Source organism: Balearica regulorum, chromosome 15, assembly GCF_011004875.1.
Source record: "Balearica regulorum gibbericeps isolate bBalReg1 chromosome 15, bBalReg1.pri, whole genome shotgun sequence".
Taxonomy (NCBI): domain Eukaryota; kingdom Metazoa; phylum Chordata; class Aves; order Gruiformes; family Gruidae; genus Balearica; species Balearica regulorum.
Window position 1 is genome coordinate 6,852,595 of NC_046198.1, and position 12,932 is coordinate 6,865,526.

Below are 12,932 nucleotides of genomic sequence, written 5' to 3' on the forward strand. Positions count from 1 at the left end.
GCACAGCTGTAACACACGAGGTGATACGGGATATGAAAAGGCAAATTCTGCTCTCAAATCACAACTCTGACACCCGCAGGACAGTACATTATTAGTCTGTCTGAACTCTGCTGTCTCCTGTGCAAGGCTAGTAACAGTTCTTTTATCTGTTGTGTTGGTCACCATACAGCTAAGTTCATTGAAAGGCAGAAGCTCCTTTTACCTGATATTTATACTTTTTCTAATTTCTTTAAACTCACCTCTAAGGGAGACAAAGGAGACTGTGGCAGGATATACAGCAGCTTTTTTTTCCAGCATCTTCTGTGTTCTTCCTTTTTAGACTATAAAGCCCATGGAAAGTAACACACTACTCCATTGGCAAGATGAAGACTGTTGGTAAAAGTAGTATCTTTTGTTAAATCAGGTAATACAAAAGGAAAAGTAAAACCGGCTTTCAGATGTATATGCCTTTCATAGATTTGAAATAGAAGCTAAAACCTTCAAAGCTAAGTATAAATTGAGCACCATTACTTGCAGTTTACGAATAATCAGGCCATCTCTGAAAGGAAAATCTGTTTGGTACCCATGGAGCAGAAGAATTGTTAGTGATGGATTTGGGGAGATGAAAGGGACACAAGTGACTGTAGCAAAGAGGGGACTTCATCCCTCCTTGCTGCTGGCTTGCCCACCTCCTAGAGAGTATTGCCCCCAAAACACTGCCTGCAGCAAAAGCCAGGAAACACATCCCTGTCTTCCGGCGTTTTTATTGTGCACAATGACATAACCTTTGGGGGGTGCAGAAGAAGAGAGAGAACTTTCTAAAGTTGTTTAAAAAAAAGGGCTTTAAAATTGTGGCTGATGATACCGAGCTTTTAGCTCAAAGTACCAGTGTTTCACTGGACTCCTTATTTAGTTTGATATAACCTGGGTTTTGTCAGCGTGCTTCACTCAATTCATGTGTAGCAGTTAATGGGCCTGGGGTGTGGCAAGAAAATAACAGTTCTTCAGCAATCTTTGTGTTTAATTTTTCAACCTCCTGTCTTCACAGCAGCCCTGTAGTCTAAGACTTGGAGCTGTAATGTTATGTCATCCTCTGGTTAAGAAATGTGTGATTTGCATGACACTACTACTATTTTCTAGGAATTATCCTCAGCTTCCTAAACTGGTACAAAAATTAAATTGCATGTATATTTGTATGTGTTTCCCCTGTTCCTGAAATGACTTCACATAATTTCATTTTCTTAACCTCTATACTCATGTGGGAGATTATTACCCATCAGTTCAGATGTCAACAGAGTTTTGGGATGGAAACCCCCTAACAAAGCTCCTCAGAAGCATGCACCTTATTTTTGGAGTACATGTTACATTATTGTCTGTATAATTCTTCTCCATTCTCTTGTTTTTAGTTAGTAGCAGACCCCACTGGCTGGACTTTTTAACATGTTGATCCTTTAAAATATAAGACATGATTAAATCAAATTATTGGGGCAAAATGATAAATCACAACCACCTCCCTTATCTTTAGAAATCTAAAATGCCCCATCTAACTCTTAAGACTTGTACGTGATTGAAGTGAACACTACTACTTTTTTAACTGGATGCTTTTTCCTCGTACAGTGATGTTCACTATTTCTTTTACCACTTTCCCAGCATTTTTAATTCATATAGTATCACTTGGACTCTAAAAGATCACTGAAAAAAATATTGAGAGTCTTAGAAGTGAATCATTTTGTTGTGCTGTATATGCAGAATACAAATGCATCCCAAGCAGAATCCTTGCTGTAGTAGGTATGCACTGAATCATTGCAGAGGTAATACAAAGGGAACACAGGTCTAGCAAATATATGCAGCTGGAGTGTAGAGGCTGCTGGAGAAAGGAGGCATTAAAGATTTAAAGAAAAAAAGTCAGTCTTAAGCAGTGTCCAAACAACAAAGGACTGAAGTTTCTGAATGGCATGGAAATGTATTCGGAAGTGCATCCTGTCTTTCCCCACCCAGCATGTGCACTTTGTGTGTGGAGGCCTGCCACAAAGGAGAGTGCAGGCGTCTCTCGGGATTTCAGCCCTTTCTCTTGCAGGTCCGTGCGGGACCTCCCAGCTCTCCCACTGAGAGCTGGCTCTAGCCTATACAGTCCTAACACAGAAGTTATTACAAAATCTTTTAGTCCTCTGGTGTGAAAATGTGCCAAACGCCCATTTTGGCAGCACTGTGTGGGACCCCAAAGGGGACTGTATCATTGGTAAATAAGTTAAAATAATGTGTGGAACAACAGAGAAAGTATTGAGCAGTATAGAGCTTATTCATCTTTGGTCTCAGACAGGGGACTGCTGGGATGATGTGAGAAAAAAGAGGAAGCCTTGGGAAAGGAATTGCTGTTGTAAACAAGCTTGGTAACATCTAGTTTCGATTTGTGTGCTTCAGTTACAACATGCAGCAAAACACTCGCTGTCCATGAGGTGTAATTCTCCTTGCCTCTGGCTCCCTCAGTGTAGAATTTTTCATCTATCAAAAACTCACTTTTTTCCTACACCCTTGGACAGAGTGCTTTCCATGGTGGCACCATGATTTTAATGCAGCAAAGCACAGCTACTATTAAGAATTTGTTGGTTCAGCTGCGGAAAGAAATCACAGCATCCCAAATCCAGTGTAGTCAATAGAGAGACAGCTATGTATAGATTTGTGACAAAACCAAAGTAATGAAGAAAAAAGAGGGTAAGCTGAGGGCCATTCAGATCACTGAAACAACAAAGACAAGTAATCAAGTTTTTCATTCTTGAAAGAGTGGCAGTCTTCATTCTTCCCAGGGTAGAAGACTATGTTTCTCCCACACCTGTGCTCCTGGGTTATAGCACCTTTTATGTTCTTTTTTTTTTTTCCTCTAGCCAGCCTTGGCACCAGCAAGACTTCTTCTTGGTTCCTTCCTGAGTTCTTGACCATTATAGCTGAAAACATTTTGTATTACTTACCTATTTATCCACATGGAAATGCTATTGAAAGAAAGGCTTAAAATAATAAAAGCTCTTAGGACTGTGACTTAATTAAAGCTTAGTATTTCCATGAAGATTAAGTAGGCCTACTTAGTCTCTTTCAATAGGATTTGCCCTTTTCTTTGCTATAATCAAACAGTTTACCAATCACTGAACGTAAAGTGATGCATTTGTTTGTCTTGGATTCCCTTTACGGCTTCTGCCCAATTACTTCTCTGTCTCTATCCCCAAAATTATATTGCCTCAGAGGTAGTGCTTCAAGAGCGTTATTCACAAAGTCTGGCAACGTGGCATTCTGAAAGACCCAAATCTGTTTAGATTTTACATCAATTCAGCAAAGGAAGGGGTAAAGCAAAATGTTGCAACAAACTAAAAATTTGATCTGGTATGTTTATAACCTCAGTCTTGGTTCTCATGCAGGTTTGTGAACTTCTGCTTTCTATTTACAGCATGGCAGGCAATAATACCAGATTTTTGTAATCTTGGTAATGTAATGAGGCCACAAAACATGAAAAAGGAGAACTACCTGAGTGTAGGTTATTCCTACTCATGGGACCTCACTGTGTCCACCCACTCTTCTGAGTTCTGCCTCTAGATTCTGCTGTGTTCTGCAGCAAAATGCAGAGGCCCAATCCCAAGCTGTTCAGAGGGACAGCCTCATAGAAGGATAAGAGGAATGAAGATTGGTTTATAACAAAGCAGCATGTGGTAGTGTGTGACTAGGTCTGCTCTGCCGTCTTTCATCAGAGCTGTAGTGTTAGCTGTATTTCTCTTTTTCATGTTCCATGTAGACTTCATGGTACAGCAGGTTGCTCCCCATTTGCACACCTCAGGAAAGCAGACGTGCAACCAGGGACGTCAATGGATTCTGCTAAAGGCAGAATATTTGACAGCCATATTATAGCTGTCCTTTGTTGCAAAATATGGTGCTTGATGCCAAGCTGAAACTTTTCATGGTTGTGGTGTGTGGACACCTATTTTAACAGGATATGGTCTGGAAATTTTGATGGTGGTTCATTTCATGTGGCATCTCAGTATTACAGTGGAGTAAATTACTTGGATCACCACCCCAGGTGGCATTCATATCAATGATCTATAAACATTGAGGAGCAAATATTTGCTTTTGAAATAGTTTGATAAAGATTATGAATAAACAACAAGTAGTGTTATTCCACCACCTGTGCAATAGCTAGGAGGAATGTTTGAGCTTATTCAAGTGCTGCTGCAGTAACTGGAAAGAAATAGAAGGGATTTAAAATAAGGTGGAGGAAGAGATAAACTTTATCAAGAAATGTAGCTGCAGCAGTCTAAGCAGTTCTCATATAAGCATGGGTGACTGGAGCAGGGAGCACCTTAGATCAGTCAGATTAGTCTGGATTCTGTATGGTGCACTGCTTGAAAGGCTGTAGCAATTCCCAACTCATGAGTAGGTATATGCATGAGTTCTGAGGGGGAAAGAAAATTGATTGAAAAATAATTCCGATAGATTCCAAATGTCAGTGAGTGCCCTGTTACCAGAAACTAATTCCCTAGGTGACCATGCCATTCTGTACACAGTTAACCATACAGTTTGGGAAAGATTCTATAAAATAAGTGTTCTACATTTCACTGTTCCTTCTTGTGCTGAGGGGATGTCTTCTAGTGCCACCTCCAGGGCTTAGGAGCTGGGTGTAGCATCCCAGACAGAAGCTGCTTCCCTTGAGAAGAAATTGTACTGACAGTAAAGAATGGGATTCTTCTCCCATACTCTTCACTGCAGTCTTCTCATTTCCCCAATACCTGATGGATCTGTGCTTGCATGATTTATATCCTGACAAAGATACAGGAGTTGCAACTTATTCAATACTTGGCACTTTTAGTCCAGGTGGTCAAACTGCAGTATCCCACTCCTTTGATCGGAGTGAAAAATAGATAAGTCTCATTGCAAGCTGTATCTGGATCTATAAGTTTAAGTAACTCAGGGTTATAACTCAACGCAAGACTTGTTAAGCAATGCCAGTTCCACAACCTTAAGATCTCATCTTGTCGACAGAAAGCCGACAGTGCAGGACTTGTAGTTTTGATTGACAAAAGCTGTGGTTTTGTCATAGCTAACTGTTTTGCAATTTGATTTCAGACAGCAAGAGACAAATCATGGATTCAGCATTGGTGTCTGAAAATGGCTATCTTGATTTGCTGCACAGTGACATTGATCCATTGCATCTGTATACTCTCCTTGATCATAAGTCATCTGGAAGTGAAGAAGGTGACTTCTCTGCAGGTTAGTAAAACACTAAAAAATGCTTGATTAGTTTAAAGCTATTACCATCTGCCAGAGTCATCTAATGGCAGTTTATCATGGTGGCTGGACTAAATTCAACAGACTCTTGCTCTTACAATATGATAACTTTGTCTATATCTGTATATAAAATAGTGACTGCTTCCAGAAACTATCGTGTTTTTAAAACTGTACATATTTACAGCTTCCTGCTCAGTGAGTCTAACAAAGCATACTATACATGTCACTCATCAAGGTATGAGGCTATTGTCTTTGAGTTTGATATAATTTCTGTAAATAGTTTATGTGTTCCTATTGTAAGCTGGTCAAGGGTAATTGTCAACACTTTTGTAGTTTCAAGCCAAAAGCTTTGCAAAACAGAGACTTTTAGATGAATTTGTGACGAAGCCAGTCTGCAAGCAGAAGAGTATTTCATTTGCTTCTGAGATCCTAAGGCATCAACACAATGGACTTTCATTACCAGATGCCATTTTACAGCTTTTGCGGGTGCAAACCAATTATTTTATGATTCTGTGATAGAAGAGAAAGCAGAAGGGCCAAGGCGCTAAGATGATAGTTTCTTGCACATAAGTTTTTACAGGTAATCAGATTAGGAGGTTGCCCTGGCTCTCAAACTTTCTGCTCTTGAATTTGTGTGGAGGTTGTGGAACGTTCTGCTCTCCCTGAGTTTGCTCGCATAAAAGTATGAAAGTGTATCTGTGCTACTAACTGTGTTGTGGAGCAATAGCTGAGCTTATTTTAAATAAATGATCTGGACTGTGGGTTGAGAGTGGCAATGAAAGGAGTAGAACAGATGTATGCCAGAAATGAAATCCTATAGCTCTGTGCCCAAGAGGTATAAAAAGTTACCAAATTGGAGGATACCACGTTGCATGCTTGTTGCTTTCATGAGTGACCAGTGTGAGCAGGTACATGGGCAAATCAGTGGAGGACTGAGCACCAGAATCTGCAATCATCTTTGTGATTGATTATTTGCCAGGTTTAGCTTTGCTCTCTCAACTTCTGACTGTTAATAATACCTGCAGCAGTGTTTCTTCACTCCCGTGACCTCACTTCCGCAATGACTGAAAGTAGGGTAATTAGGGATCAAGGACTGAGTCTTGTTATTTCAGAGATGTTTCACTAATTCGAATGCTTTTGAGCCTTAGCAGTGTCTGAGATGATGTAGATAAATTGAACGTTGTCAGGACATGATGCCAGTTATTGGAAGCTGGACATCTCTGCTGTGAAGGTGTTAGCATGGTCCTGGCATGTTTTTGCCTTGGCCAACCAGCAGCTTCACAGGCAATTTGTAGCTGCGCTTCAGGGGTTAGTGTGGACCAGGTTAGTGTGGACCAAGCATCATTCTGAACAGGGAATTTGGATGGTACCACCATATCCTGAAGAGTAAGAAGGTTTAATAGTATGGATGTGTCCAGGCCATGTGTGTAGGCCTTAGTGTCATAGAACGGATTCTGGAACTGCTTTATTTACTAGGAGAGATGAAGTCTCAGAATTTAGCAAAAGAAAAAATGTTGATTTCTAGGTGACTATAAATTACTGAGGGTTCAGTTCTGTTCCTACTTAGCCAACATACTATGAAGAGCCAAAGCCTTATGCTGAAGTAACAAATCTGCCTTTTCTGCATGACCTGACCCTATGCGTACTCCTTTTTAATTCTAGATCCTGAAGTTGATGCCAGCAACTATGATCAGTTCAATAATATGGATTTCCTGTGTACAATGGAAAATGGTGAAAATGGGGATGAATTGTATCTCTGTTCCAACACCGTAGAAGCTTATGCTAGAATAGGTATGAAAACAATTTTTGTTTTTTAAATCATTATTTTCCGATCACTTACTATAGCTATTTCTTACAAATCCTGTTTTCAGTCTAAAGTAGTGGCACATACTCAAGTGGCCTGTCCCTCATGCATGGTAGATCTAGCCACGGTACCTAAACCTGTGCATTGTGGGGAAACAGATGAACAGTATCTTGTGGTTGTTGGGGGAAAATCTCTCTATTAATGGCTCCTTCTGTTTAATACTTCCTGTCTCAACTTCTTCTTTCTCGTGTTCTTTATTTCCTGAGCAACAATTTACAAGAAAAACTTAATTTAACTCTTCAATTTCACTCATACTGCAGAATTCTGTTAATGAGGATAAGCTCACAAGAGTTTTACTGTGAAATTTACTGTGTCATTACTGTGTTCCTTTTTTTCTTTCTTTCTTTCCTTCTTGCTAGCTGAATTAGCAGAATATGTGCTCAAAGATCAACAGGAGAAGCAGGTGGAAGATACTTTTGGTAAGTTTTATGTGGCAAAGATTAATTTTCTCCATGACAGTGTTCTGGCTAACATTTGCACTGTACTTCATCCCCACAATTTGAACACTAATAAGATTTCTGTACATCTGGTATCCTCTTCTGTTCCCCTGGGAACTGTGTCCCAGGATTTTCTTGGCAAACTTCAAGGATTTTCTGCATTCTGCAGCCCTTTCTCAAAGATGGCAGTTTTATCTCTGGCCAAGTTGCTGATCACGTCGCTATGGTCATAGTGTATGCACAGCTTAACTGTCTAGAGCAGTATATGCCCTTAGTTAGCATCACACTTATTCTGAGCACAACACAAATGATATGCATAAATTCATTAAACCTGATAAACCCAGAGGACTTAGCATGTGTATAAATAAAGTTCATGCACACATATTTCTGTCCAGGACGCCCAGACCTGCCTGAGGAAGCATGTCAAATTTTACTTCTCTCCCAGATCAATGCAGCAATGGTATAATATATGTGTAGTAAATGATTCCTTCATTCAGTGCTTGACCGGAGATAATTGCTTGGCTTTTGGTACAAAAATCATTGTTTTGATAGTGGCACAAATGCAGCTGTTTACGATTTCAGGATATATATATTAATACGTGGGAAATCTGTAGAATCAGAAAAAAATCACAGAATATCCTGGTTTATGTTTAAGGAAAGTAATTTGGAATAATTTACCAGAGATCAGTCCTTCCCTAGGACAATTCCGGCTACAGGAAGCTCACATCACTTTTTAAATGTTTTTTACTGCTGCCTGGTGTGTTTAGAATTTGCGGGTAGTTGCACCTAACGGCAAAATTTATATTGGTTTTAGAGGTAACAAGATACAGTATAGTAGAAGAATGGTATGGATAACTTCACAGTTCTTACAACATAGAATATAAAATCTGTTTAGAACCCTTTACTCTGTCTCTCAAAGGATCTAATCCTTTAATCCTACATAAAATGACTAAGTAACTTTACTAGTACTGAGAGCACACTGTGATACAGCTGTGATGTTTTATTAGCTGCTGAATTTATGGCTGTAGATTAATATTTTGCAGTTTAGACAATAACACAGGGTGACAGAATCTGCGTTCAGACCTCTGTGGGCTTTCTAAATCATATCGATCTGGATATGTGTTTTATTGTGTGATTTGTTTTTTATCTTTTATTTGGAGGATATTTCATCTTTGCTGCCTGTTGGTGTGGTTCTCTTGCTTTTACTTCTTTCTATAATTTTTCTAGAAGAACAAAGGTTGATATTTGGCAATATTTCATGTTTTTAGCAGGGAACCTTATTTTGGATGAAATGGCTGCTGAAAACACTGAGAGATTTACTGACATAAAGATACAGAAATGTCACAAACGAAGTAAGTGAAAAACAGAGTTTGAAAGGCTGTAGTGTTTTAATTCTAAATTTGCATTACAGTGCTTTGGTTTTAACACAGCCTCGATGCATCTCTCATGTAGTTCTTCACTGATACAACCAGATGTGCTTCCTCTGACTTTGCTCATCCTGTGTGGGCTGGAAGTGAAAACAGCTCCCCCAAGAACATTCTTTACAATTCGCAGAATTCATTGTCCTGTAACATGACATCTGAACAATTCCCTCTTTAATAGCAAGAACAACATCAAAAATCTTTGATTACTGGCACAAAAATCTGCAGCCCAATTAAAACTTCACAGTCAGAGTAAAATAATATAAGGCTTTTCACATTCATGTTTTATACATTGGACCTATACAGTTCTGAAATAGATGAATTGAAACTGATAACACTCCCTTCTACTTTAAAAAAATAAAATAAATCTCCAAGGTGGAAACTTAAAATTAGCAAACTTGTTCAATTTTTGTCACTTACTATCTACTTCTCTTTTTGCCACCTTAGGCTCTGCAGAGAGTTGCTCTGATGATTCAGAACCCAAATACAAGAAAATCGGTAAGTTATTGGCTGAATAGGAAATTATTGAACATATATCATCTCATGTTCCAAAGTCTCATCCTTTGTTAGGTATTGTAACTCTACCTTCAAGGGAAAGTTCGCTGTCATAGATTTGATAGTACAGCATCATCATGCATTTTCATGTTTCTACTTCCAGCAGAGTAGAAATCACTGTAGAATCCCATTCTTTGCACCTCTGACTAATTCATGATGCAACAAATCTGTGCCATCTTATCAGTAGCTATTAAATCGTGCATCTTGGGACCACCTACATGGTAGCCTGGGAACAGTTGGATCTTTATCCTTCAAGAGCACACGTCACTGCCAGGTGATAGAAAAATTACTTCCTTAGCATCAGCAGAGGCACAGTTGAACTTTTCTAAATCTATCTGAGAGCAGAAAGAAAAACAGTGGAGAATTAGGTCAGAGCCAAATTTTGTAATTTTTATCACATACACCTTTTATTTATGATGGGCAGTATGACTCAGGCCATAGTTTGGCATTTCCAAAGAGGGTTTGATCCTCTTTGTGTTAAGTGTGACACCTTCCAAAAATCCAGTGAAACATCCTAGTGAAAATAATAACTGTGAAGAGATGGCCCAACCATGCTATACAGTCCTTTAAACCAACGTAAGAATGGGAGGAAGGGAAATTTCTAGGTGTTACACCTGTTAGATCACCTACAAGGCAGTACATGTGGCCAGCAGACAGGCTGTAACTCGTTCCCTAGGTATAAACTGGTGCTAAAGTTCTGATGCAGCTGTAGCCTAAATGGATGTCTCAAGCATAGCTAAGCCAGCAAAATACCCTTCCAAAATCCATGTGACAGCTAGCACCTTTGGATGAATATATTATATGGTGTTTTGAAGTGACATATGCATTACTGTATGCTAGCACACTTCCCAAGCCTCCTAAGGGGAGCTCTGACTGTACCAAACCCCATGGGCAGTGTACATGTCAGGGTGGGCAGCCAAAACCAATGTGTAACCTAGAGAGCCATCCAGAGAGTGCTTGGATCATGGGACTGCACCTCAACAAAATTCAGACCGGCAATTGCCCAGCAATTGCTAAGGAACTGGCATAGACTGGATGAAAGTCATAGAGAGAGAACACATGCACTGGGACTGTGACCCAAGCTGGTTTTCCATTGTTCATGTGGACTTCTGGGGGGGATTGAGCAGAGTTAGCTGTGAAAAAAATACATTTGCTGGATCTGGAAAGGTAATCACAGTTCCTGCTGTTACCTGCTGGTTGTAGTTATTCAGACTCAGGTAAAGTTCCTGGCAGTTAGTAGCTATTAAAGGTGTATTACCTTCTATCTGCTTAAATTCCTTTATAGATTTGGTGCTTTTTAAAGCCTGTGTTTATGCCACACTAACAATGAAGAGTTTTCAATAAGGAAATGGCACATCAGTTCCTGATTTTAAAAAAACAAAAACAAAACAGTAGAAATGCTTCACCCTTCAAAACTTGCATTCCAGTCTGCAGTATCATCACAGAGCTAACAGGTGCTTTGTGAAGCTGCACCCATCCTTTTCTGAAAGCACTCACAATATTATCACTCTCTCTACCTTACTTGACCCAATGAAGGTGCTGAGCGAAGGAATATACACATAAGGTAGTATAAGTACTGGGTACAAAAAAATGTAATGGATAGAAAGATGACCTACATGACAAAATCGGGAATTTGTTTAACTTGTCATAAAATGAGTGTTACAGTCTGATCCTACAAAGGCAAATGCATCATCTCTTCAGAAGTGTAAGACTATCTACAGTAAAGAGGATGATGTGTACTAAAGTTCAGAGTCGTAAGCCAAAGATGAGATTCTTTCAAAGGAATTGAATTAAATTAAACTTTAGATTTGCTCAACTGTTTGTGGCTAGCTATCACAGTACCTGATCTTATCTAACCTTAGCAACACAACAGTCTTTGGATAGGAAATCACATGGGAATTTCCCATGCTGATTTACACACAAGCTGAAAATCACTTTTTAAAGTCTGTTTTTATACCACAGCAAAAATGAAGGGTTCCTGTAACAAAATAATACATCAGTTCCTGGTAAACAACTTTAGGATATCCCACCCTAAAAAGCTTGCATTCCAGAAGACAGCGTACACTATAGTGGCACAAAACCCACACAGGTTTGTAGCTCCTGATAAACCATTAGAAAACAATGCAATAGAGGCTTAATTGTGGCTGCTAGACAGGAGGGGGAAAGAAAAGCAAAACCAACTCGGAGAATAAGAGTGTGGCAAACCCAAGGAAACTAGCAGACTACTTCAAAATAAGCAAGTGTACCTTACTTAATTTGTAAGACACTTTTGATAAGCAGATGAAATCATGCAGTGCACATGAGTCTTCCTCCCCACTTGTTCTCTTCTGGAAAAAAAACAAGTGCTGCGGGCAAGTTACATCTTTTAAAACTCAGGTGTTTGTGGCTGGTTTTTGGGAAACCGTCTTAACACAGACTAGTTGTCCTTACAAGCACTGCAGTGTTTAAGTAGAGAGTCAGGGTCCTCAGTTTATTGTACATGGGGCTCTGATCTTGTGCAATATGAAGGTAACAAACCACGCTTGGGAAACTTAGTACAGCCAATGTAAGACCTTGTTATGTCCTATCTGTCAGTCACCCATGTGTAAGATCATTTACATCTAAACACATCTAATGTGAAGGTCTCAAGAAAGAAGACAGACCAGGAAAGATGAAGAAAAAGAAAACAGAGTGAACTACTGGAAAAAAGTGATCTACTACAGAATTTCATAAGTACATTTTAGATTTTGAGACCTGAGTAAATTTCAGAAAGCTATTGTGAATGGTTCTTGCTTTTGGTAAATCAAAACACAACTGATCAGAATCAAGTGGTTTATGCTATCTATTGAGACCTCTTCTTTGGCCCCCTTAACATCTAGCAAAGAAATAACTTTTTCCTTTTGTTTTGCTTTTTTTTCAAGTGGAAATTCCTGCAGTGTCTGCAGGGAATGGCAGTTTCTTAGCTATGCCTCTCAACAGCCATCCAGCTAGCTCCACCTCACTAACTAACCAGCACATGTCCTTTTCTGTTCCTGCTACCAATGCGTTGGAAAGAAGTTTTGTAATTCCTGGTATGTACGGTACAGCTATGGGTGTGCACCTGTACACAGGCTGATTTATGCAAGGGGAGACCTCTCTTATAAATCTGGTCATTGACCATGAATAATGGCAGGGAAAACATGTATGGCAGCTCTTTCAATCAAGCACTTAAAAGTGTGGCACTCACTAAAAGAATGAAAAATACTCAAGGGAAATTAAAAGTGCATTGCCCCTAACGAAGTATAATGAGTCTTTCATTTAATTGGTGAAGTGGTGGTTAATAAATAAGAGAACAGAGTTATTTACTATATGCTAATCTAAATAATTAATTACTTGTCTTAAGAATAGGAAATCACAAAATTTTCCTTAATACACTTTGGTTTAGTTCCAATT

General features: G+C 39.3%; 1 protein-coding gene across 8 annotated transcripts in view; it reads left to right on the forward strand.

Moving 5' to 3' along the window:
* Positions 1–12,932, forward strand: part of CIITA (class II major histocompatibility complex transactivator) — a 38,793-nt gene that overhangs the window by 4,360 nt on the left and 21,501 nt on the right. For 7 of the 8 annotated variants that reach the window (XR_012837894.1, XR_012837893.1, XR_012837895.1 and 4 more), the window contains exons 2-7: positions 5,083–5,226; positions 6,907–7,035; positions 7,468–7,527; positions 8,814–8,897; positions 9,414–9,464; positions 12,422–12,571. Coding sequence is in view for 4 of the 8 variants with exons in the window: in XM_075767719.1 (XP_075623834.1) it covers positions 5,083–5,226; positions 6,907–7,035; positions 7,468–7,527; positions 8,814–8,897; positions 9,414–9,464; positions 12,422–12,571 (618 nt within the window). In the remaining 4 variants the exon portion in view is untranslated. Of the gene's footprint in view, positions 1–313; positions 404–5,082; positions 5,227–6,906; positions 7,036–7,467; positions 7,528–8,813; positions 8,898–9,413; positions 9,465–12,421; positions 12,572–12,932 lie in introns of those variants that run through there. The other variant, XM_075767718.1, reaches the window with a different exon arrangement.